Below are 24,873 nucleotides of genomic sequence, written 5' to 3' on the forward strand. Positions count from 1 at the left end.
TTCAGGGCTGGGGTTTGGGGTTTAGGGCTCACTGATGGCTGCAGAGTCCCCTCCTGCTCCTCGGGACTGGGATTCATGTGGGGGACTCTCCAAGACAGACAGAAGGATTGCAGGTTCCAAGTGCCTCAGCGCCTCCCCTCCCTTTACCACACAAACACAGGATGAAGAAGCAGATTTAAAGCCGTTTCAGCATTTTTATTACTATTTTGGGGTGTCTGTGCTGCAGCTGTGGTTGGGGGAGCTGGGGGTGGCCAGGCCATCACCTCCTGTGCGAACCAGCCCGGGTCATCCTTGGGATGGGACTGGCAGGACAGGGGGAAGCGGGGCCTCTGTGGTCCCTTTGCTGGCCGGGGCCGCCTCCATGTCCCCCTCGGGCCGCCAGCTGCTGACACCCAACACGCCCTTCCTGTCCCCGTTTCCATGAGAAGCCACTGAAGTCCAACCAGTGCCCGCTGCCCCTCTCCCGTGCCAGGGGTGATGCTGACTTTGGGCCAAGCCGGGCCAAGGGAAGGGGCGTCCCGGCGGCTCCGTCCCTTCACATGCGGAGCAGGGAGCCCTCGGGCGCGGCAGGGCTGGCGCGGGCCGGGGGCTGCTCGGGGCCGGGGCTGGCCCGCATGCCCGTGGGGATGTAGTAGAGGCTCTCCAGGTAGCCGCAGTCGGGACCCCCGGCAGGGGACGAGCCCTCGCCCTTGGCAGCGGAGCCGGGGGTGCCGGGGTTGTCGGCCGGCGGCAGCGAGGGCTGCGGCGGCGAGGGGGCGGCGGGCGCCGGCAGCCCCGGGAAGCCGCCGTAGGGTGCGTAGGGTGGGCTGTAGACCCCCGGGGCCATGACCAGCGGGTTGAAAGGTGCCTGGTAGAGCCCGGTGTGTGATGCCACCGGCGGGACCAGCACCTCCAGGTACTGCCCGGTCTCGGGGTCGTAGAGCGTTTTCATCTGCGGCTGCCGCGGCGGCTCCATGTAGTAGCACTTGCCGCTGCTGGGATCCACGAGCATCCTCCGCTGGGCGGGCACGGCGGCGGGGAAGGGCTTGGGGGGGCTCTGCCGGCTCCTCCCGCCCGGCGAGGGACCCTCGCTCCTCCTGAGGAAAGGAGGAGCATCCTCCAGGTGGGGCTGGGCTGGGGGCTCCACAGCAGCCGAACCCTCGGGGGGTCGGGGCAGGGGGGGCTCAGGGCTGGGCTTGCTCCAGGGCACTTCCCCGGCAGGAAGGGAATAGGCACCGGTACCCAGCGGAGCGCTGGCTGGGCTGGGGACAAAAGGGGACCCAAAGAAAGAGCCGGCCACGTTGGAGACTGAGGGATGCCCAAGGGAAGTGGGGACTGGATTGCTGACCATGGGGGACCCAAAGGATGAACTGCCTGGGTTGGGGATCAAGGGGTTCCCAAAGGATGCACTGGATGGATTGGGCACCAGTGGAGACCCAAAGGATGCACTGGATAGATTTGGGATCAAGGGGTTCCCAAAGGATGCACTGGATGGATTGGGGACCAGTGAAGACCCAAAGGATGCACTGGATGGATTGGGGACCATTGGAGACCCAAAGGATGCACTGGATGGATTTGGGATCAAGGGGTTCCCAAAGGATGCACTGGATGGATTGGGGACCAAGGGGTTCCCAAAGGATGCACTGGATGGATTGGGGACCACTGGGGACCCAAATGATACATTGGATGCATTTGACACCAGCTGGGACCCAAAGGATGCACTGGATGGATTTGGGATCAAGGGGTTCCCAAATGAGGCACTGGATGGATTGGGGACCAAGGGGTTCCCAAATGAGGCACTGGATGGATTGGGGACCAGAGGGGCACCAAAAGACTTGTTGGAGTTGGAAACCAAGGGGGCCCCAAATGATGTGCTGGCCAGGCTGGAGGCTGATGGGAAGCCAAAGGCTGAGCTGGTCACGTTGGTGACCATGGAGGTCCCAAAAGAGGCACTGGCTGGGTTGGGGGCTGAGTGACCCCCAAAAGAGGTGCTGGCCGGGACGGGGACAAAGGGGGTCCCAAAGGATGCACTGCCCGGGTTGGGGACCGAGGGCAGCTTTGGCATCGGCGTGGATTTGGGGGCTCTCTCGGGGATTGCCAAGTAGTTGGAGTTCTCTGCCGGGGCAGCAGGCGGATAGGGCTCTGGAGCCGCCGGCCACAGCGGCGAGTGCTCCCAGGCCTCCCTGCGCTCCGGCAGCCGCCCAGGGGAGCCTTCGCCGCTGTCCCCGGCTCGGAGCGGGGCGGCGGGGCCGGAGCCACCGGCAGAGCTCCCGCTGCCCACCGAGAGCCGCCGGCCGCTGCCGGGCTGCTGCTGCCGCTGCTCGCCGGCCCCGGGCTCTCCCCCGGCGCTGCTGCCGCCCGGGGCTCCGGCCCGGGGGTCCCGGCTGTCCCCGCTGCGAGGTCGCTGCCCCGGCGGCTCCGGGCCCTCGGCAGCGGGGAGCGCTCCGCTGCTGCCACGGCCGCGCAGCTCCTTCCCCTCGGCGGGGCTCGGCGGCGGCAGCAGAACGGTCTTCTCTGCCCGCAGCAGGGCGCCGCTCTGGGCCGGGCAGCTCCCCGGGCCCGGCCGCCCCACCAGGACGTGCAGATGGGTCTCCACGTGCGGGACCCGCTCTGCCCGCGGCGGCACCCGGAGCTCGCTGCGCTCCCGGCGCGGGGGCGACGCCGGCGGCTCCTCCGGGGGGGCCGCTCCCCTCCGCGTGGCCTGGACCCTGGTGATGTTGATGGGGGAGCTGTGCGGGGGCCTGGCGGGCCCCTCGGCGCTGGCCGGGGCCGGCTCTCGGCCGGGGGCCGCCGGCACCTCCTCTCCCGCCGGCTCCGGCGGCGGCTCCCGGCGCACCGAGGTGCAGTGGATGACCAGAGGGGCGGCCGGCGGCGGCTCCCCGCTGCTCGCCGCGGTGCCGCGGGAGGCGCCGGCAGTGCCGAACTTGAGGCTGTAGCTGCTCTTCACCAGCTTGCGCACGTCGCGGGGCTGCGGGACGCGCCCCTTGCCCTTCTCCTGCGGCTTGGGGGGCGCGGCGGGCGGGGACCCCCGGGGTGCCGGGGCGCTGCCGGGGCTGGGCGGCCGGCGGGGCGCTGCCGGCGGCTTCTCCGGCTGGCTCGGCGGCTGCGGCCTCGCCTCATGAGCCCGGGAGGAGGCGAAGGGGCGGCGCGGCGGGGCGGCGGGGAGCGCCCGGCTCTCGGCCTTGAAGGGGAGGCTTTGGGAATGGATGGGGCCGATGGCTCGCTCCTTCAAGCTGGGCCACGGCCTCGGCGCCCTCGCAAACCGGGGGGCGACATCCAGCACCTTCCCCACCCCGGGCTGGGCCTCGAACAGGGCGCGGGCTCGCTGGTAGCAGATCCTCTCCGACGTGTGCTCCTCCGCGGCCGCGGGCAGCCAGCGGCCCTCCAGCACCTCCTGGTACTTCATCCTCTGGTTGAGCTCGTTGAACGTCTTCCTCAGGTTGCAGACGGTCTCCCTCGTGGCCTCGCTGAGCACCACGCCCTTGGTGGGATGGGTGGTGGTGGCGGCGCTCTCCGCGGCCGCTCTGGCCATCCCGCCGCCCCGCAGGTCCTCGGCCGAGAAGCTGCAGTCCGAGCGGGACAGCGAGCTGGACTTGCCCTCCAGAGCATCCCCCAGCAGGTCGGTGCCGGCCGAGGACGGCCCCGAGGAGGTCGAGCTGCCTCGCAGCCCCTTCTGCTCCATCTTGATGCGCTGCTCGTACTGCATCTTCTTGGCCAGGACGTTTTTCACCAGGCACGAGGCCGCCCTGGTCCTGTCGGTGCCGGCCTCCAGGGACGCCGCCTTCATGAACTGCTGGTAGTTGAACCTGAAGTCCTCTCCGACGGCTCTGCCCTTGCTGGGGGGCTCCTTCCTGGCCGGGGGCTGGGGCGCTGGGCCGTCCCCCCGCGGGCCAAAGCCCGTCTCCTTCCTCTCCTTCCTCTTCAGCAGGATCTGGCGCTTGGGCACCGTCCTCTTCTTGCCGTAGCCCTTCCTGGCCTCGCCGTTCTCCAGCTCCACGTCCACGCACTCGAACTGCTCCTTGCCCAGCAGCTCCCCGTCCACGCCGGCGGGGAAAGGCCATCCCACCCTGCCGTGCAGAGCTGTCCCCGCAACCCGGGGCTCCCCGGCGCCCGCCGGCCACCGCCGCGGCCGCCCGCCGTCCTCGGACAGCGAGTTGGAGAGGCTGGAGGAGGTGTGGGAGCTGCACATGTCGAGGCGAGCTCCGGGGAGCCCCGAGAGGCTGCGGAAAGCCCTGGCCGTCAGCGCCTGCACCTCGCCGTCCACCTCGTCCGAGTCGCTGGGAGCCCCGGCGAGCATCGGCCCGGGCTGCCGGGGCACGGCCGGCTCCCCGGCGGCGGCCGCGGGCGGCACGGGCTGCCGGTCCCCGCCGAGGGGACCCATCCTGCCCCCCTGGCCCGGCGCTGGGCTATTCTTAGCCGCGCTGGACAGCTGAGCCCGCTGCGGGCGGGCGAGGGGGCCGGGCGGCGGGGGAGCGCCGGGGGCCCCCGGCGGAGCCCAGCGGGCCGGGGCAGCCCGGCCGGGCGATCCCTCCTCCGGGAACTCCAGGCAGTCCTTGAAGGTCTCCGTGCCGTCCGAGCACAGGGCGGAGTGGTAGGAGGACAAGGAGGAGCTCGACATGCTCTTGGTGAGGTCGTCGCGGGGCAGCCCCGGGAGGTGTCCGTCCTCCTCCTCTTCCTCCTCGGCGGAGCGCCGGCCGTCCCCAGCCCCGCGGGGACCCTCGCCCTGCGGGCCGGGCAGCTCGGCGGGGTTCGGCAGCACCGGCTCCCTCTTCCCGCGGGGCATGGTGGCGGCGAGCAGCGCGGGGGCTTCGGCCGGGGCCGGGGAGCGCTGCTCGGGGCCGGGGCCGCTCTGCCGGGGCCGCTGGCTCGACCTTGTGCCTCCCTCCCGTCCCGGCGGCTGCAGCCGGCGGCGGCTCAGAGCGAGCCCGGATCACATGGACCCGGCCAGCGCCAGCCGGGGCAGCCGACGCCAAGCGCATTGCAGGGATGCCACCGCCGCCCCCAGCCTCGGGGACCTGCCGGGGGCCGCCGGCTCATCCCTGCCCCTCAGCCCGCCCCGCTCTCCCCAGAGCGCAGGACAGCTCCCAGGGCACCCCACACAGCTCCCAGGGCGCCCACACAGGTCCCAGGACACCCCATACAGGTCCCAGGACACCTCATACAGGTCCCAGGGCACCCACACAGGTCCCAGGACACCCCACACAGGTCCCAGGGCACCCACACAGGTCCCAGGACACCCATACAGCTCCCGGGTGTGACCCCATGGAACGGCTGGGCTGCCCCTGGACCCGCAGACCCCTCTGGGGATGTTCCATCCGCGGTGCTGAGGGCACGGCAGGACCCCGAGCTGCAGCTCCATCCCCAGCACGGCTCCTTTCCCGGTGCCACAGCAATGGCGTGTCCAGCCGGGCTTTCCCCTAAACACACCCTGCCCCAAGCAGGAGCTCCCCCACAGCCCATCCAAGCGGCCAGGAGCAAACTCAAGGCTTGGGATCAGCCCAGGCGTGGAGCAGCGCTGGGATTCACAGGAGCTGACCAAAGGACTGCGGCCATGTGTGTCTTTTTTGGGGACACCCCAAGCCAGTGGTGGGGTGGCTGGGGTGACATGAGGCTCTCTGCAGCTTGCCCACCCCAAGTGCTGCTGGTGCAGCCCAGTCCCAGCTTTTGGGGGAATTTTTGCCATGAAACAGCAGCAGCAGGTGCTCCCCAGTGCTGCCAGTCCCGGAGCAACCCGATGCCCACGTCCTCTGGGTTCATGCAGGGACTAAAATTAAACCTTGGCAAGGAGGAGAGGAAAGCTTCCCGTAGAGCTGGGCTGGCACTTAACCCTTCCCTGCTGAGCTGGGCTGGGCTTGCAGGTGGCATTTGTGCCCACAGGGACTGCAGGGGACCTGCTGTGGGCAGTGCTCACTGGCGTGGTGGCCTTGTGCAAGAAGGAGTGTGGATGTGGGGTTTCAAACCCCCAAATCCCTTTCTCCATGGTCAGGCACAGGCACAGACTGCCAGGACAGTGCTGGGGTCGCCATCCCTGGCCCTGCTTCTCCACGGGGCTCCAGGGGGTGTCTGGGGCCAGCCCAGCTCCCACAGCACCCACAGTGGGTGCTGGGGAGTGCACGGACAGGGGATGGACAGGGGTGGACAGAAGATGGATAGTGGGTGGACACCACAGCCAGGTGTCCAGTGCTGCTCTCCTGCCACCCTTGCAGCCTCCAGTGGTGTTGTGTCACTTGTCACAGCTCTTGTCCCTTTGACTATTGTGGCCTTAGCAGGACCTGAGTGTCACAGCAGCGGCGGCAGCAGCAAGGACTGTGCTGACACGAGTGTTGGAGTGAGGCAGGGAAAAGGCTGGGAGAGCTGGGGGTGCTCACCTGGACAAGACAAGGATCCAGGGAGAGCTCAGAGCCCCTTCCAGGGCCTGAAGGGGATCCAGGAGAGCTGGAGAGGGACTGGGGACAAGGGATGGAGGGGCAGGACACAGGGAATGGCTTCATACTGATACAGGGCAGAATTAGGTGGGATATTGGGAATGAGGAATTGTTCCCTGTGAGGGTGGGCAGGCCCTGGCACAGGGTGCCCAGAGCAGCTGTGGCTGCCCCTGGATCCCTGGCAGTGCCTAAGGCTGGGCTGGACACTGGGGCTGGAGCAGCCTGGGACAGTAGCAGGTGTCCCTGCCATGGTGGGGGGTGGAAGGGAGTGGCCTTTGGGGTTGTTTCCAACCCACACCAGTCTGTGATTCTGGGATCCCAAGGATACCATGAGCAGCCCCTCTGGGGGTGCTGTGGGAGCAGCAGATCTGGCCGGGCATGGCTGCCACCAGCCCAGGGCACGCTGCACACCTGCACCTCCTGCTGCTGCTCCAGGTTTGTCCTCGGTGTGGAGGCCACGGAGAGACCCCTGGGCTCCTCCTGCCACAAAAACCCAACCAGCACCTCCAGCACCCAGAGCAGGCTGGGCTGTGCCTGTGGGGCACAAACGTTACAGAACAGCGGGTGGACCCCGGCTGAGCCACACTTGCTAATTAAACGCTCATTTATGTTTAAGCCAGCGTGATACTGCCTGCAGCCTCACCACTGCATTTGCTTATTAACCTGGATTTCGTGCCAGCTCGGTGCGTGCTCACCTCAGTGCTGGCAAGCCTGGCACGGGCAGCGAGGAGGAGGAGGAGGAGGAAGGCTGCGGGTAGCTGCTGAAAGCAGGATGTGCCTCTCCCACGCTGGAGCTACTTTTTGCAGCTCCGGAGGAGCAGGAAACACCGGCCCAGCTTGGCAGGGGCTTTCAAAGCCGCCTCCGTTCAGCAGGGACCGGGGCATCCGGGACACGGCAGCAGCACCGGGACAGCCCCGGGGCTGGGGCACAGGGGCGATGCCGGGCAGGGCTGTGGGCCCCGAGCCAAGGGACAGAGAGCGGGGCCGGGCTGGGACAGGCGGGGCAGGGGCGACCTGGGAGCGGGAACGGGGAACGGGACCCCACGGCGCCGTGTCAGGGGCCAGCCCCGCTCCCAGCCCCCCGTTCCATTCCCAGCTCCCTTGTCCCGTCCCCAGCCCCCTGTCCCGTTCCAAGCTCCGTTCACAGCCCCCTGCACCATTCCCAGCCCCCTGTCCTGTTCCCTGCTCCTGCCCCATCCCCTGTTCCCTTCCCAATCCCGTGTCCCATTCCCAGCCCTCAGTCCCGCTCCCATTCCCGTGTCCCGTTCCCTGCCCTCAGTCCCGTGTCACGTCCCCAATCCCATGTCCCGTTCCCAGTCCCGTGTCCCATGTCCCATTCCCAGCCCTCAGTCCCGCTCCCAGTCCCGTGTCCCATTCCCAGCCCTCAGTCCGGTTCCCATTCCCGTGTCCCGTTCCCAGCCCTCAGTCCCGTTCCCAGTCCCGTGTCCCATTCCCATTCCCGTGTCGCGTTCCCAGCCCTCAGTCCCGTTCCCATTGCCGTGTCCCGTTCCCGATCACGTTCCCGCCGAGTCCCACGTCACGTGCAGGCCGCGGGGCGAGGCGGGGCCCGCCCAGGCCCCACCCCTGCCATGAGGGCGGGAGCGCAGCCCCCGCCCACACGGACCCTCCGGGCCCTCACACGCGGGGCAGGGCTCGGTCCCCGATCCCGATCCCGATCCCGATCCCGATCCCGATCCCGATCCCGATCCCGATCCCGATCCCGATCCCGATCCCGAACCCTCGGCCATGTCCCGCACCCTGCAGCAAATGGCGGCCGCCTCCTCCTCCCCGGCCCCGCCACCCCCTACAAACCTCCCGGCGCCAGGCTCGGACCACCACAGACAGGCACAGCGAAGTCACATCTTTATTTAAAAATAAATAAATATATATACACACACAAACCCATGTTCAAGCGCTTGGTGCACCCAGGAACACCCTCTCCTCCCGTCAAAGCCCCACAAAGAACCCCAAGTACCCCCTGGAGAAGGACAGCGATGCATTTCCACACTGGGCTCCTGAGAGGATTCTCCGTTTCCCCGAGGAGCACCAACAAACACAATGTGTCCTGTTTGTCACAGCAGAGGTCCCAAGCCACACGCCCTCCCTCACAGCACACGCCAGGACCAGCACCCTGACCCTGGCTAGGAACACAACACTTATTGCTTTTGGGGATGTTTTTACCTCCCTCCTGCATTTCCCAGCTGACTGTGCTTCCCACAGGAGGTCTCCATCAAGTACTCGAGGTCTTTGGATGAAAGGTACAATCCGGTTTCAGTGCAAAATGCTGTGGAGGAGTTGAAGCTCCGTGCAGGACATTGTGAGTCCAGGAAATTGCCAGATTTGGTCTCCCTACCTGCATCCCTCTACAGTCACACAGGAATGGCAGGGAAGATTCCAACCCTGGAACAAAGTCCAACCACTTAAATAGATTCCTAATATATTCTACAAGCTATTTACTATATAAAAAGCAACATTATTTTCAGCTTTGTACACTCATGTGCTGAAAAGTGGGAAATACCAGCATTAAGGCTGCCTGCTGTGCCAGCCACCAGCCTGGAATCATCACCCATTCCTGCCCTTAAACCCTGGCACCAAGAATGTTCCACACCAACCCCCTCAAAATGCCCTTTTCACTGGTGCTTTTCCTGTTCCAGGTGCCCCAAAATTTTAACTCAACTCCCCCACATTCCTACAAGGTTTCCTACAAATAGGGCATAAAAATGAAATTTAGAGTCACTGTGTCATTTTTTTTCCTTTTTATGACATCCAACCAGAGCACTGCTGCTGTCCCAGGACTGTTCTCCTCCTCTCCTGGGATGTTTAGGGCTTGTGTGCAGAAGCACCAGGCCTCAAACAACCCCTCATCCTCGTGCAGACCCCAGAAAACCCAGAAAAGAGTTTTTTCCCAGCTTCCTTTCCTGCCAAACCTCCCAGGGCTGTATGGATGGGACAGGGACATGGAGGGGACACACTGTGGCACTAACATCCCCACTTCCATCCAGTGGGACTCCTACACCCCTGCACCAGTGCCCAGCACACAAACAGTCTGAGCTTTAAAGGCAGCCTTAATCCTGGCATTTCCCAAGCTTTTGAGCAGTTACTCCTTAGGTTTCAGCCAAGGCCACCCGTGCATCCTGTGTGACTCGAGTTTCAGGCTGTGGCAACAGCAGAGCCTTGCTCAGGTGTCACTGACTCCCACTCCCAGGGCCAGAGGGGAGCAGTGCTGCTCTGTGAGCCCCCACCCTGGGCAGGAATTCCCTGGAAGAGCAGCTCATTCCATGCAGGGCACACACCAGACTGCCTCAGGGGGTTCATGGTGCTCAGCTGGAGCAACACTGCTCTAACACTGCTCTGCTGCTCACCAGGACAACCCAGCATCAACCTGCCCTTCAAGGCCTGGCTGTGTGAAGGAGGATCAAGAAAAAACAGGACATTGCCACGTGAATTTTTCTCTTTGCAATATCATGTCTACAGTGAAACATTCATAGCTGCTCAACAGAGTAAAAATATGCTACATGAGAACTGTACCAGAAAATGCAGGATCCTGGGAGAGCTGGGGGAGTGTGCAGATAAAAACTAGAATGGAATAGCCAGCTTCAAAATATGCCACTGGAAACAGAGGAGGGAATGACCACAGTTCTGCTTTCCCAGCAGGGTGGCAGACACTGGAATGGGTGCAATGCCCAGACTCCCATGCTGGTGTCAGGATGGGCACAGCCCTCCCTTGGAGCAGCATGGGAGAGCTGGGAATGTGCTCTGGAGCTGCCCTCAGGCAGGGACTGTCCCTCCCACTGTCCCTCCTGCACTGGAACCACCCCAGCTCTGTGGCACAGCCCGGAGGGACAGGGGGAGGTGACACCAGAGCACAGACAGCTCCAGGGATCCAGGGAGCTGCAGATCCATAGGAAACACGGGAAGCAGAGGGGAGCCTGCTCTCCTGGGAAGCACACACAGCCTGGATGGCAGACAAACCACCCAGGCAGCTGGGTCTGAGCTCAGAGCGTGTCCTGGGGAATGAATTTACAAAGTGCCACTGGTCCTTGGACCCAAATCTAATGTACAAGATATATTACAGCAAACAGCAGCCCTGCAGCTTGCGCCAGCCCCTCTCTGCACTGCCTGCAGAAGGACTCCAATATCCACACTCTGTACAACAGACTCCTTCCTTTTCACATGGAGGAAAATAAAAACATAAGTTAAACCAGCAATAAATAAAAAGTATGGAACGTGTGCGTCCTGGTCAGCCCCCTTTGTGCATCCCAATCAGACTGGAGAGCTTCTCACAGTGCTCAAGTTTCAGGGACTCTGCTTTCTGTTTTAACCGCTCATCTCTGTAGAGCTTGGCCAAATTGGACAAATCAGACTCTGAAATATGAAAAAGAGAAAGTATTAGGATGAAGTCCTGAGCCTCCTTTAAAGAACTGTTTCTAAGTGCTTTGCTATTCTTGTGGCACTTTTAAATTTTAATTTTGGTGGGTACTGAAGCCAGGGAGGTGAACAGCTACCCAAGGGACTCGTCTGAAAGGCCTCCCTGCCCTTTCATTAACAATCTCAAATGTACTTTGCATTTTGTTCCCCTTCTTCTCAAAAGCCACATAAAACTGAAATAATCCCATTGTTTAAATTATTTCCTCCCAGTAATTCAGAGAAGTTGCTTTTGCTGATTAGCTGAGGAAGTCTTAATATAGGTTTTTCCCTGCAGAATAATTTGGCTGCAGGATTAGATGCACCGAGGAGAACAGCAGTAATTTACTTCTGAAAAGGTCAACATCTCCGTAAGCACAGGCTACCTGATGACACTCCATTTTTCAAAGAGCTTTTATACACCTTACAAGCCCCTCATTTTACAAAATTATTCAGAGTGGAAAGAACTTCAATAGATCCTTTCATGCCTTACGTCCTCTGTCCCTGTCCCACTGAAATTTAAAGCCATTTAACCCTCCTCCCACTCACTGAAAAGCTTCACAAACTGACAGGCAGGAACAGCTCATTTTAGAGCAGGAATCCATTTACAGGTTTATAACCAAAATGCCACTCAAGCAGTGCTGGGCACAGCCTTGTCAAGCCTCCAGTAAAAACCAGGCTCAGGTAATTGTCCCTGAGCCCAGAGTCCCTGGAGTTGTGCAGTGGAGAATCTCAGTTTACACTTATCCAATTGAGGAAAATGATTCCCTTCACTTTTGACAGTGTTCATTCCATCACATTTGCTCCTTGTGGGTTTCAATCTGTCACAGAGTGGCTCTTCTGAAGCGTTTTCTTCAAGGAGATTCTAAAATATTGAATTCCAACTATATTTCCATTGGATATACAGAAGGAATTCCTCCCTGGCAGGGTGGGCAGGCCCTGGCACAGGGTGCCCAGAGCAGCTGGGGCTGCCCCTGGATCCCTGGCAGTGCCCAAGGCCAGGCTGGACAGCAGGGCTGGAGCAGCCTGGGACAGTGGGAGGTGTCCCTGCTCATGGCAAGGGGTGGAATTGGATGGGCTTTAAGGCCCTTTCCAACTCAAACCATTCCACGATTCTGTGATACTTATCCTGACTTGGTTTTCAGCTGCCTCTTTGTGACCCCAAGCTCTCTGCAGCCTCACTTCACAACTGAGCCATCCCAGCTGAACCATCTCCTGTAAAACCTGGCATGTGCTTTTTGAACCCAACTGTGCCCCAGGTTTCAGAAGACCCAAACCCACAGCACACCCAACTTTCACCCAGTGCTCTGCTGAGAGTCTGCTGCAGCACTGTAGAACTGCCTGGCTGAACAACGTACAACCAATCCATTATATTAAATGTTTTCCTTAAGGTTGTTGGACACCAGATAATGCTTTTCAAGTCTTAAAATCAAGGACTTTAAAACCCAAGCTGTTCCTGCACTACTCATCTCTGTCTGTTTTGCTGGTGCTCAAGGGAAACGTGCCCTCAGTAAACACAACAAATGGACTATAAATAGACATTCAACTGACAAGAGGCTCATCACACCAATTCCAACACTTCAGTAAGGATTAAGGGACCAACAGCGTGCAGCAACAGCTGACTAAGAACTGCCTCAGCATCTGCAGAACTTTCCCCCAGCACTCCATCCTGCATTCAGAGTTTATTTTTACACACATGACTGTCCTAAGGTCAGCCCAGTCTCAGCTATGGGCAGGCTGGGAAGCACTCTGAAAACGGTGAGTTTTTAATGACAGCAGTGGCCTCAGGCTGTGCTAACTGTGCCTGCTGTGAATGTATTTGCAGCTGGTGACTAACACAGCCCCTGAGTGCACAAAGCTCTGGGGGAGCAGGGCTTGGCAGGCACTTGGCACTCCAGGCTGGATCATGTCCCCTCTCTGGGCTCCCTCAGCCTCACAAACCCTGGCCCCTCTTTGGGGCTGGGCTCTGCTCAGCTCCAGCTCTCTGTGGAAGAGACAATGAGGTGACTCTCATCTGCAAAAGGTCAATTAAAGGGATTTTTCTGTAGGAAAGAAACTCTCTCCCTTTAGCAAGTGTACATTAATAAGTATGAACATCCACATTATCCCTGGAGGCTGCTCCTGCCAGCCACAGACACTCAAAGTTCACAAATCAAACACACCAAAAACTTCAGGGCTTTTATGGTCTTATATTGTATGTTCTTTTCCTTTTTCACTTCAGAGCCTACATCTTTTAATTTCTCTTTAAAAGCAGGATTGGTAACTTTTATGTAAAATAAGCTAAAACAAACCTTCCCATCAAACACCTGTAAAGAGCCTGGAGTCAGCAACACTACTGTTACCTCTCCTTTAGGATTAAATGAGTCTTCTTTAGATAAATTGGTAAAGAAACTGAAAACAAAGTGCAAAGGCACCTTTTAGCAGTGTGCTGAGGACTGTTCTGCACAGAGCAATTAAAAGCCCCCACCAGGGTGTGAAAGCAGCTTGTCTGCTGCTACTGAACACTCACACAACTTGTTCAGCTTCCTTTACACACAGCACTACTTGGTGTTGACTCTTTTGAAGGTGCTGAGCTCTTTAAGTGAATTAAATCAGTGAATAAAACCAGTCACAACATCCCAGCCTAAGCTACTCCTTAGGATTTGATTTGTTACTTCTTACCATTGTGCAAACAGCAGGAATTTGCTGTCTCTTCAACAAAGCAGATTAGCAGCAATTAACAAGCAATAAAATATGGGGTAACATGCCTTTATTTGTGCCACTGACCCACTCAGGGCTGAGTGAGAATAATGATTTTGAATTTTCGCTCACATCTGTGCTCTTCCTTTCTGCCTTCAATTCTTGTTTTTGAAAGACTTGAAAATGGTGAAAAACATGATCTCCAACTTAGCTAAAGATAGAAAATGCAAATAACAACCAAACCACAGAAGCATGCCCTGAAAACTGATACTAGGAACAGCCCACTGCAAGGGAGCCAAGAGCACCTGGACACACTTTGGACTCTCTTGGAGATATTTTAAGGAAAAAGTTACAGGAACTTTTTGTGGAGACAGTCAAAGCAAAACTGATTCTGCTCCAGCAAAGGAAACATGGAATAGGTGATGTCTCAAGATTTTTCCAGCCTAGCAATCTGTCAGGGCTAGAAAAATATGGTGGGTTGTATGTTTAAACCATCACTAAGGGTTATTCAAGCATAAAACCTGAGCGGAAAAAAGTGTCTCAAATGGTGAACTCTACTTTCCACTCATCTTTCAGAATCACTTAAAATGGATTTTGACAGATCTCAAGAACAGCAAATTCAGTGTTAAGAGCAGATGTGAGACATTTTAAACCAGGCAAGGCTGAGATGTTACAAGGATTGGAAACTGAGGTTAAAACCAGCAGAGCTTTGTGAAGCACAGCCACCCCCAGCCCCTGAAACACCCCCGGGACAGAAATAACTTACTTTGCTGTTTCTCCTTCCAGCAGCTGGTCTGAATATAGTCTATGTAATCTTTCTCAACTGTTTTCTCAAGCTCTTGAAGTTCTGCTCCTTGATAATTCTTTTCAAAGTTTTTATCAACATAGTAAGGCACCTGCAAGTTCTCTGTTTCTCTGCTCACAACGTGGCCTATGGACCTGTGTGAGCAGCAGGGAGAAATCAGATATTTCAGCAGTTCAGACCTCAAAAAATCAAGAGCTATTTCTCCATATTAGCATTTCCAGAGGAAAATATTTACAGCAATATTTGTACAGCTCATTTCTGCAGGATTATGGCTCCCTCAACCATCCAGTCAGGAAATTACAATCTCAGGGACAGCAAGCTGTGCAGAACAAACAGAATCCACCCTCCTGCTACAACTATAGGAAAATATCCCAGAATCTATAAAAACTTAGGGAACAATGCAGTTGGATCTGGATTTTCCCATTTTTTTGGATCCTTTAGTAGGAATAAAACTTAGCGGGGGAGATTCTAGTTACACTTTTCTTCAGGGTTTTATAATCATAAGTAAGCAAAGTGAGGCATGGAACAGGCTGGAAAATACCCTGTAGGAAGAATCAGCCCCTCTGACACAGTCACTGGGTTAAACCACACTCCTGGAGTGAATTTCCTTATTTGAGCAGATACCCAAGGCCTCTGCTCAAATCACTGCCCACAGAGAGAGGCAGGCAGCCAAAACACCAAGGTTACACTCAAAACAATCCTGTCTGCCCCTTTTTCCTGGACTCCTCTTTTCCTTCTCCTCCCTGTGTCTCAGAGGTGTCCCCAGTTTCTCTTGGTTTTTAGGCTGTTCAGTGTTTTAAGGCCATGATTTAGATAAACAGCCTAACTGTGAACTCAGGCCTGACTATCTCCCACCACCAGGAGAAGGGGAGGTGGTGAAGAAAAGCAGCTCAGCTGCTGTGGGGGCAGCGTGGGAGGTTTCACATGGGACTGGCAGATAGCAAAAACACTCCCTGGGAAAAAAAAGCCACCCTAAAAACATCCAGCCTCCTGCTCTTTTCTGAGGGCCTCACACTGACATCGTGTGGTAAAACAATGAGGGGTGCTGGGCTGCTGTGGCACAGGAGAGCAGGGAAGGCTGGACCTGAGCAGTTTTGCTCCCAGAAGGGAACAAGGGGACTGTTTGGAGCACTCTGCTGGCTGCCCCAAACCTGCCAATCCTACTCTTCTCTCAGTAAGGGCCAGCCCAGGCCAGCTCTTTCCCTCCTCCAGCCCTGGAAGCTGAGAGCAGCACGTGGCTTTCCCTCTGCCCCACAAGCTCCCAGGACAGCAGCTCTGGTGGGGTCCTGCTGCTTCCAGAGCCCACCAGCCCCCAGGACCCTGCTTCTCTGGAGAGGTTAAACCAGGGCATTTCAAGGCTTTAATGATTTGTTGAGCTTCCAGTGCAATTCATGCTCCAGAAAATTGGATTTATACTGCAAACCATAGGTTTCATTTTTTAGCTGCTTTCCAGAGGAACCTCAGGGGTGATCCACAGATTCTGGGAGTTAGTCAGATGAGAGGCTGATCTACATCCACACTCCCCATCCTGTATCACTGTGCAAAACCATCCCACACCAGCTGAGGAAGGTTGCTGACCCTCACAGTTCAGCACCCTGTGCACTGAAGCTCCCCACAGGTAACTTCACAGTGCTCAGAACTCACCAGTGCAGGCTGGTGGTATTTCCTTATTTACAAACTGGTAACATTTTCTATAAAGAGCAGAACATTAATGTGCATTTTGTTATCAAACCCAACTTCCATCAGCCTCCATCCTGCAAACAGCAGCAGCAGAAAAATGTGGTTTGAAAGGACTTACGATTTGTAGAATAAGCTGTAGGGTGGGTTGGTGGCCATCAGCTGGGTTATAACTGACACTATTATGATGATGAAAACTGGCATCAACTGGATAAATGCAGAGTAGGAATTCTGAAAAGTACAAGGATTAGCAGTCAAGAAAATACAGAGATGGAAAAAGGCATCTGTTCACAAAAGCCAGGCTATCAATCACAGATCAACGCGTTCCATGTAAACTTTGAAGAAAAAAGAGGAAGTATTTTGGGATTTTGAGAGGGGAGACATTGTAATTTCTAAATAACCTTTATTAATAATATCAGAACACTCCTGAACACAATTTTCTTTCCATGATCTTTTCCCCTGCCCCTTCCTTCACAGTGCCCACAAACCTGTCAGTGTCCAATCCAGCCTGCAATTCCTGTGTGCCTACAGCTTTCCTGCAGCCTCGGAATTTGCTCCCCTTTGTAAAGATCTCAGCCTCTGCCCAAGGCCTGCATTTAATGCCTGAGCAGTAAAGGGTTAAGAGCTCCCAGCAGTGTAACTTCAGACAGGATGCAAGCACTGGGGCTTTTGATTGGATTCATTTGGCAAAACAAAAGAGTGGAAACACTATCAAAGAAAAAACACTGCTGCTTCCTTTTGCTCTTCAATTTCTTTCTAAACTGGCTTCTAAAATGCCTTTTCTTATGCAGAGGAAAATAAAATATGCAACTCTTTAGGCTTTGCCCTCTGGCCTGGGATAGCAACAAGGATTCCTGACGCAGCACTAGGTGGGATTCACAGGATCCCAGCATCACTGAGGCTGGAAAAGCCCTCCCAGACCATCGAGTCCAAACTGTGCCTGATCCCCTCCTTGTCCCCAGCCCAGAGCTCTCAGTGCCACCTCCAGCCCTTCCTGGGACACCTCCAGGGATGGGCACTCCAAACCCCCCTGGGCAGCCCCTCCCAATCCCCGAGCCCCCTTTCCATGGGGAAATTCCTGCTGTGCCCACCCTGGGCCTGCCCTGGCCCAGCCTGAGGCCGTTCCCTCTGCTCCTGTCCCTGTTCCCTGGAGCACAGCCCGACCCCCCGGCTGTCCCCTTCTGTCAGGAGCTGTGCAGAGCCACAAGGGCCCCCTGAGCCTCCTTTGCTCCAGGCTGAGCCCCTGCCCAGCTCCCTCAGCCCCTCCTGGGGCTCCAGCCCCTTCCCAGCTCCGTTCCCTGCCCTGGACACGCTCCAGCCCCTCAGTGTCTCCCCTGAAATGAGGGGTTGGATTCACTTCCCCCAGCTTAGCTGTCTGTCAGCTGTACCAGGCTTTTTTCCTGAGCCTGAGACTCACAAGGCAAAGCTCATCTTCCTTGGAGAATGATCCCTGGAGGTTAACAGACTGTCTCCAGAGGAAGATCTTGCCAAGGCAGGTGGCAGGTGTGTATGTGCACTGACAACAAAGGACACCTTGTGTCTCATCTGGAAGTCTCAGCAGGCAGGAATGTGTCCCAGGCCCATCCTGTCCCCAGCTGGAAGAGGCCCGTGCAGCCCCTGGGTGCTCATTTACTGAAGGATTAAATACACCTTGAGGACAAGCCACAACTTCCACATCCATCACCAGTCCCCATCTGGACTCATTGCTGGATTACCAAGCACTGGAGCTTGCAAAAACCAAGCAGCACCCAAACCTCAGTGATAGAACCTGGAGGGCCTGAGATGCTGTAAATACAATGGATCTTTACAGCAGTGGTTCATAAAAGCCAACCCAGTGACAAAGAAAACATCCTCTGTGGCTGCAGCACTTGAGGATGAACTCTGAGCACTCCAGCATGGGAGGGCTTCTCCTGGCTTTGCAAGAGGATCCCTCACCCTGCTGAGCTGTTGAATTATTTAAGCTGAGCAGATCTCTGCTCCTGGCTACCTGTGGCCTGTGCTCCTCCTCCTCTGGCTCCTGTGTCCACGCCCGCTCCCGGTGCCTCCGTGGGTAGTAGTGAGCATCTCTGGCTACATTGGAGAACATGTGGATGTTCCCTGCAAAGAAACCAGCACAGACCCATGGCTCACCAGCTGCTGCTGCTCACCTGGACTCCTCAGCTTCCACTGAATTATACTCCACAGCCTGAATTACAGCTGAGACATCTCAGAGTAAAAAGCACAAAGCACCTCAGAATTAAACACCAGCACGATGTTATTCCAAAAAGCCTACCAGAGAAATTGTAGCGTGCCCCAATCCATCTTAATTTGAATCAAGCTGCAGAAACATGTTCTGATTTGTATGATTGTATCTCATATTTTAATGCTGTTCGTGTCACATTCACTTGCAAGGCTGTGGCAGGAAAATGAATTTGCTTCACCAGGCTCAGGCTGTGAATGATGGTCTCCCATAATTACTGAATGTGGTCTTCTACCCTCCATTCTAATTCCTCTGCCTTCAAGCCATTAATAATTTCACTTAATTATTTTATAATAAAGAAAGAGATTTTTAAAAGAGTAAAAAAGTAGAACCATTCAGGATTTTCTTTCTTGCACGCAGAATGTGGTTGATTTATTTTTAAAAAATTTAAAATGAGGGAAGAATTGCATTTGCTGCTTCAATTTGAAGCTCAGGATCTGATTTTATCACCATATGAGTATCTTAATAATAGCTGTGCTCTCCTCTTTTGAAATTCAGAATATCTTTGTGTTAGAGAATTGAAATCTGTGGCTTATCATCACAACAGAAATGCAAAACTATTTTTAAGCCCTGGGAAAGATGTCACATTATTTTATACTCTTATCCTGTCCTTTTTTTTTGAGTTTCCCAGAGAATTCTGCAAGAAACCTGGGCAAAGGTGACCTCTGCTATTGTGTCAAAACCTCTGTTCCACTGCTTGTTCAAAGATTTTCCAAGCTCCAGGCATGTGTGCAGTCAGAGCTCCAACAGTGAGCCAAGCCAGGCTGGCCCCAAGGAGGAAAGTTTCTTTTGGGAAAAAAGAAAGTTTATTTCCATCATTCAACATTGCTCAGACAGGATTTTATCAAGCTGGGAAAAGAAGAATGGCTTTTATAGGGGTGCCTAGAAAAAAGTTTTCCCAAATTTTCAGTTTCTCCAAGGATTTCTGGCAGTTTCTTTTGTTCCATGTGCATTTATTTTTTATGTGAAGAACTTGTAGCCTCTCTTCATTACAACTGCAACACTGCCAAGTGGAGTCTCCTTTGAGTTTTATCACATTTAACATTTTAAATTTAACTATTTTTCCATGGAATATCCAGAGGAAAACTGCTCAGTAAAAATAAAGCCACAGACCTGCCCTCAAAAGCCCAGTGAGGAAACTCTTGTTTACTACCAACACCCACTACTACAAAATTATATTTTCATTTTCTTACTCTTTGCTGCTTTGCCAAAAATTCCCATTTTCTCCTTCATGCCAGTCTCCCTGATAAACCTGCCATGCCCTGTACCCAAACTCTTCACACAGCTCCTCAATTTTATGTCCTCAACTCCTGTCCCCCCCAGCCCACTCCACAAGGGTGATGTCCCACACAGGGCACATGCAGGTGCAATTCCTTGCACAGTCAGAGATGGAAAACTTGCAGACTCCATGCTGGGGTTGGCTTTGCATATCCACTGGTGCAAGTCTGGGATCTGAGGTCCCCTTAGCTGCAAGATGCACCACTCATCCTCTGTGTGTCTTCAGGCTGTAGTAATTGGTGTGTACCTCACTTTTTGTGACACATTGAAGGTGAAAAGTTCCCAGGAGGGCTAAAGCAACTCCTTAGATGCTGCCAGGAAGGCCCTTGAAGTCCCCACAACTTTCAGATTTCCTTTTAATCCATTAATCTTGCAGGATCTTTCTATTTTTCCTACAAATCCAAACACCAAGGCTGGGCTGAGAGATGCACAGAGCTACTCCAGGTGCAGCTCCCATGGCTGTGTTACTGATCCTGCACAGCCCTGGATCCTGCACAGCCCCTGGGATCCTGCACAGCCCTGGGATCCTGCACAGCCCTGGGATCCTGCACAGCCCCTGCACATCCCTGGGATCCTGCACAGCCCCTGGGCTCCTGCACAGCCCTGGGATCCTGCACAGCCCCTGGATCCTGCAGAGCCCTGGATCCTGCAGAGCCCCTGCACAGCCCTGGGATCCTGCACATCCCTGGATCCTGCACAGCCCTGGGATCCTGCACAGCCCCTGGGATCCTGCACAGCCCTGGGATCCTGCACAGCCCTGGGATCCTGCACAGCCCTGGGATCCTGCACAGCTCCTGGATCCTGCACATTCCTGGATCCTGCACAGCCCCTGCACAGCCCTGGATCCTGCACAGCCCCTGGGATCCTGCACAGCCCCTGGGATCCTGCACAGCTCCTGGATCCTGCACAGCCCCTGGATCCTGCACAGCCCCTGGGATCCTGCACAGCCCCTGGGATCCTGCACAGCCCTGGGATCCTGCACAGCCCCTGGATCCTGCACAGCCCCTGGGATCCTGCACATCCCTGGATCCTGCACAGCCCCTGGATCCTGCACATCCCTGGGATCCTGCACAGCCCTGGATCCTGCACAGCCCCTGGATCCTGCACATCCCTGGATCCTGCACATCCCTGGGATCCTGCACAGCCCTGGATCCTGCACATCCCCTGGATCCTGCACAGCCCCTGGATCCTGCACAGCCCCTGGATCCTGCACATCCCTGGGATCCTGCACAGCCCCTGGGATCCTGCACAGCCCCTGCACAGCCCCTGGGATCCTGCATAGCCCCTGGGATCTTGCACAGCCCCTGGATGCTCCTTTCCTGGCAGGCAGCACTTGCTGAGCTCCCAGGCTGTTATTCCATTACAGCCCAGGCTGCTGTGAGGCACAGGAGCTCCTGCTCCCCCTGAGAACACAGCTCCAGGAGCTGGCCTGGAATGCTGGCAGGTGCCTCAAGTACAACCCAGGCATGGAACTGCTCATGTTGGAAAAGACCTCTGAGGTCACTGAGTCCCACCATCATGGAAAACAACTCTGACCCCTTCTCATTCACACCCTGTATTACCTCCCACAGCATTACTGGCTTCAGATGATGGAGGGAATAAAAGAGAGGCAGAAATCCAATGTGAAAAAGTTTCTGCTCTTTTCAAATGTGTCATCAACTCCCTGAGCAGTCCCAAGGGAAGCTGAACTTCCTCATGGTTTACAGAATATGCTGAGTTGGAATGACCTCCCAGGGATCATCTAGCCCCTGGCCCTGCCCAGACCCCAAAGCAGTCCCCCCTGTGCATCCCTGGTGTCCAAAGGCTCCTGGAGCTCTGGCAGCCTCAAGGCTGTGCCCATTCCCTGGGCAGTGCCAGCACCCTCTGGGGAGAGAAACTTCTCCCAAAACCCAGCCTGGCCCTGCCCTGGCCCAGCTCCAGTTGCACCCTCAGGGTTAATCAGTGCACTGCCCTTTGGAACCACTGCAGCCAGGTACTGACCTGTAGGGAAGTGCCCACCAAAAAACACATTGAATATTTCTTCTGGTGTGATGTCTGCTTCGAACTCAGTGTAGTAATTGTAGTGCCTGGCCTGGCCAGAGCTGACGTGCTCGTGGTCACTCCCGAGTTCATCGTAGCGGAGCCGCTTCTCAGGGTTGCTCAGGACTGCAAAAGCATTGCCTATTGCTGGAGAGGGAATGAGAACCAGTGTTACATTCCCAGAGCTCACACTTCTGCAAGTGGAGCAGCAGAAAAAGCCCAAACAAGCCTAGGAAATTTGTGCTTGATCAAAGACTGAGCAACTTCTGCAAAAGGTGTGTAACAGCCCTGCCATTACCTGTGATGGAAACCACTGATGCCAGCAGAAACACAAAAGTGTCCAGGAATATGGAGAGACTTGAAATATTTGTAAAACTGACATGAGAGTTCATTTCAGCCAAGAAATTGGTGAGAATGGAGCATTTTATCAGCTCAAGTTTGGTCTGAATGCACCTCCATATCCCACAGACAATTAACACAAAGTTAATAACTGCAGGCACCCATTAAAATGCACAGGGCTATCCCAAGTTTCTCCTGCTGCCTGAGATGCTCCTGAAGCTGTGTGGCACATCTGTTTCACACCTCACATCCAACCACTCAGGAGGGTGAGTTTGGCTCATCTTCTTCTTTGATCACTGACAGAACAAGTTCATAGACAAATACAAGCCAAACACAAACAAATAAAGGACAGCTCTCCAGAAGCTCCTTGTTTAAACAGACTGAATGAGTCACTGGTTTTCCTCGTGCTGGGCTGCATGGAAAGGGGAAATATGTATGAGTTTAGACAGTAACACTGCAGCAAAACTGGGAACTCCAGACACAGCACATTGGATTCAATTTCATATTCCCATACATATATATAAAAATAATAATTTATTCATGACAAGGAGCAGTTATTGATGACAAACACCCAATTCTCCTGCATGGCCAGTGTCAGTTCCAAGTTCTGAACCTTCTTCAGTATCATGGAATCCCAGAATGGTTTGGGTTGAATGGAACCATGAAGATCACCTCATTCAAATCCTCTGCCATCAGCAGGGACAGCTCCCACTTGATGAGATTGCTCCAAGCCCCATCCAAGTTGGCCTTGGACACTTGCAGGGATCCAGGGGCAGCCACATCTGCTCTGGGCACGCTGTGCCAGGGCCTCAGCACCCTCACAGGGAAGAATTTCTTTCTAATATCCCACCCATCCCTGCCCTCGGACAGTGCAGAGGCCACAATGTGTCCTGTCCCTCCAGATCCTTGTAAAGCTCCTCAGAAGTATCTCGGAATGACATGTGGGATGCATTTCCCATCGTTTCTAAGGGAGACGTGTATTTTGCAGACAGAAATGCAAACCCTGCCGAGCCGCAGCGGGGTTCTGTGAGGCCGCCGCTGTGTCCGTGACCCCGCCGGGCTCCGCGGGCCCCTCGGCACCGGCGCTGCCCTCACTGCGCCCCCCGGGCCCCCTCACCTTTGAAGGCCTCGGTGGCTCCGGGCGCGCGGTTCTTGTCGGGATGGAACTTGAGGGCCAGCCTGCGGTACGCCCGCTTCAGCTCCTCCTCGCCGGCGTCCCGGCTCACGCCCAGGATCTCGTAATAATCCCGGCACCGCTTGATCCTGAGGGCGCACACGGGGTTATCCCGGGGCCCGCTCCCCGCCTTTCCCCGGGCCCACCCTCCCCCTCCCCGCGGCCCCCCCGTCTTCCGCGGGCCCCGCGGCGCCGCTCACCGCTGCACCCCGTCCAGCTGCTCGGCCGTGTAGGTCATGTCGGCCCGCGGCCGCCGCCGCCCCTCGCTCACCGCCCGCCGCCCTGCGCCGCCATCTTGTGCGCGGGGGCTGCTGGGAGCGGGCCCGGCGGCGCCGGCGGGGCGTGACGTCATGGAAAAGCATGTGACGTCATGAGGGGGGGTTCTGAGGGGAGCGGGAGGTCATGGAATGGTGGAATGGTGGAATGTCATGGAATTGTGGAATGTCCCGAGCAGGAAGGGATCCACCAGGATCACCCCATCCAGCGCCTGTCCCTGCCCAGACCCCCCAGCAGTGCCCCCTGTGCATCCCTGGTGCCCAAGGGCTCCTGGAGCTCTGGCAGCCTCGGGGCCGTGCCCATTCCCTGGGCAGCCTGGGCAGTGCCAGCACCCTCTGGGGCAGAACCTTTCCCTGGTGTCCATCCCAAAGCTCCCCTGCAGCCGTTCCCTCCTTCCCTGAGCTCTGCCCTGGGCTCCTTGTGCAGCTGAACCAGCCCAGTGCCCTCAGCCCTCCTCGGGTGGCCCCTGCAGAGCCTTCCCCAGCCCGGCCCCTCCTTTGGGCATCTGGAACAGCTTCAGAAAGGCCTTGGGGACACCGGTGACAGCAGCTGAACGTGAGCCCAAGGTGGGCAAGAGGCCAAAGGCTGCTGGGCTGTGCCAGCCCTGGGTGGCAGCAAGGCCAGGGCAGTGCCTGTCCCTGTGCTGGCACTGCTGGGGCACCTCAGGGCTGTGTCCTGTTCTGGCCCCTCACTACAAGACATTTCCTGGTTGCTTCCATCACTGCTAATGCTGTTGGTGGTTTCCCCTCATCCCACCTGCCAGAGTCACCTTCCACCATCCCAGGCTGCTCCCAGCCCTATCCAGCCTGGCTTTGGGCACTGCCAGGGATCCAGGGGCAGCCACAGCTGCTCTGGGCACCCTGTGCCAGGGCCTGCCCACCCTCATTTTAAGACCTTCAAGGGCCTATGGGAAGAAGGAGGTCAAAGGAAGGAAAACTAAAGCAGTGGTGAGATCCTATGGAATCTCAGAGGTCTGGGGAGATTTGTTAAAGCTTTACTTTCACTAAAAGTCTACTTGTTCTGCTTGATGTGTGGAATGCCAGGTCTCTGGGAAGTGGAGCTGTCTGGGTCCATTGAACTGGGAATTATCTGGGACTCTGTGTTAAGGAAATTCACCAGTCTGGTGGAGCCTGGCTGAGTGACAACATTTTACTTTTCATGAATGTTACCCGAAAAGCTTAATTTATTAAGAAACAATGTATCAAACTATCCAGTGAAGATGTCAGAGGTTAAAAGTGTGTTGGCTCTTACCAGGAGCTTTGAAAATGTTGCATTTTTTTTTTTTTGCTGAACATTTCCTTGCCAGCTCCAAAGCACAGCTGCCTCTTGCATCGCACAAGGGGATGCTGCTCTTCCTGGTCCCAGGAAGCTTTGGGGCAGCAGTGGTGGAGATCACACAGAATTCACAGAATCACTGGGTTGGAAGAGACCTTCAAGATCATCGAGTCCAACCCAGCCCCAACACCTCAGCTAGACCATGGCACTGAGTGCCACATCCAGGCTTTTGTTAAACACATCCAGGGATGGGGACTCCACCACCTCCCTGGGCAGCCTTTCCAGAACTTTATCACTCTTTCTG

General features: G+C 56.2%; 2 protein-coding genes across 3 annotated transcripts; both read right to left on the reverse strand.

Moving 5' to 3' along the window:
* Window positions 1-174: 174 nt before the first annotated feature.
* PROB1 (proline rich basic protein 1) lies at window positions 175-4,762 on the reverse strand. Its single transcript, XM_063169200.1, has one exon. The coding sequence runs from the start codon at window positions 4,760-4,762 to the stop codon at window positions 536-538; it is 4,227 nt and encodes a 1,408-aa protein (XP_063025270.1). The 3' UTR covers window positions 175-535.
* A 3,488-nt stretch (window positions 4,763-8,250) lies between these two features.
* DNAJC18 (DnaJ heat shock protein family (Hsp40) member C18) lies at window positions 8,251-23,326 on the reverse strand. 2 transcript variants are annotated; one of them, XM_063168461.1, is made up of 7 exons: window positions 23,219-23,326; window positions 22,962-23,107; window positions 21,467-21,652; window positions 17,957-18,066; window positions 16,091-16,200; window positions 14,254-14,426; window positions 8,251-8,804 (listed from the first exon to the last, which is right to left on the reverse strand). In XM_063168461.1, the coding sequence occupies exons 1-7, from the start codon at window positions 23,254-23,256 to the stop codon at window positions 8,635-8,637; spliced, it is 933 nt and encodes a 310-aa protein (XP_063024531.1). In that variant the 5' UTR covers window positions 23,257-23,326; the 3' UTR covers window positions 8,251-8,634. The 2 variants fall into 2 exon arrangements, with proteins under 2 accessions (XP_063024531.1, XP_063024532.1); XM_063168462.1 differs by lacking the exon at window positions 8,251-8,804 and adding an exon at window positions 9,838-10,769 and having other exon boundaries at window positions 23,219-23,325.
* Window positions 23,327-24,873: the final 1,547 nt, after the last annotated feature.

This window comes from Melospiza melodia, chromosome 14, assembly GCF_035770615.1.
Source record: "Melospiza melodia melodia isolate bMelMel2 chromosome 14, bMelMel2.pri, whole genome shotgun sequence".
In the NCBI taxonomy this organism is placed as follows: Eukaryota; Metazoa; Chordata; class Aves; order Passeriformes; family Passerellidae; genus Melospiza; species Melospiza melodia.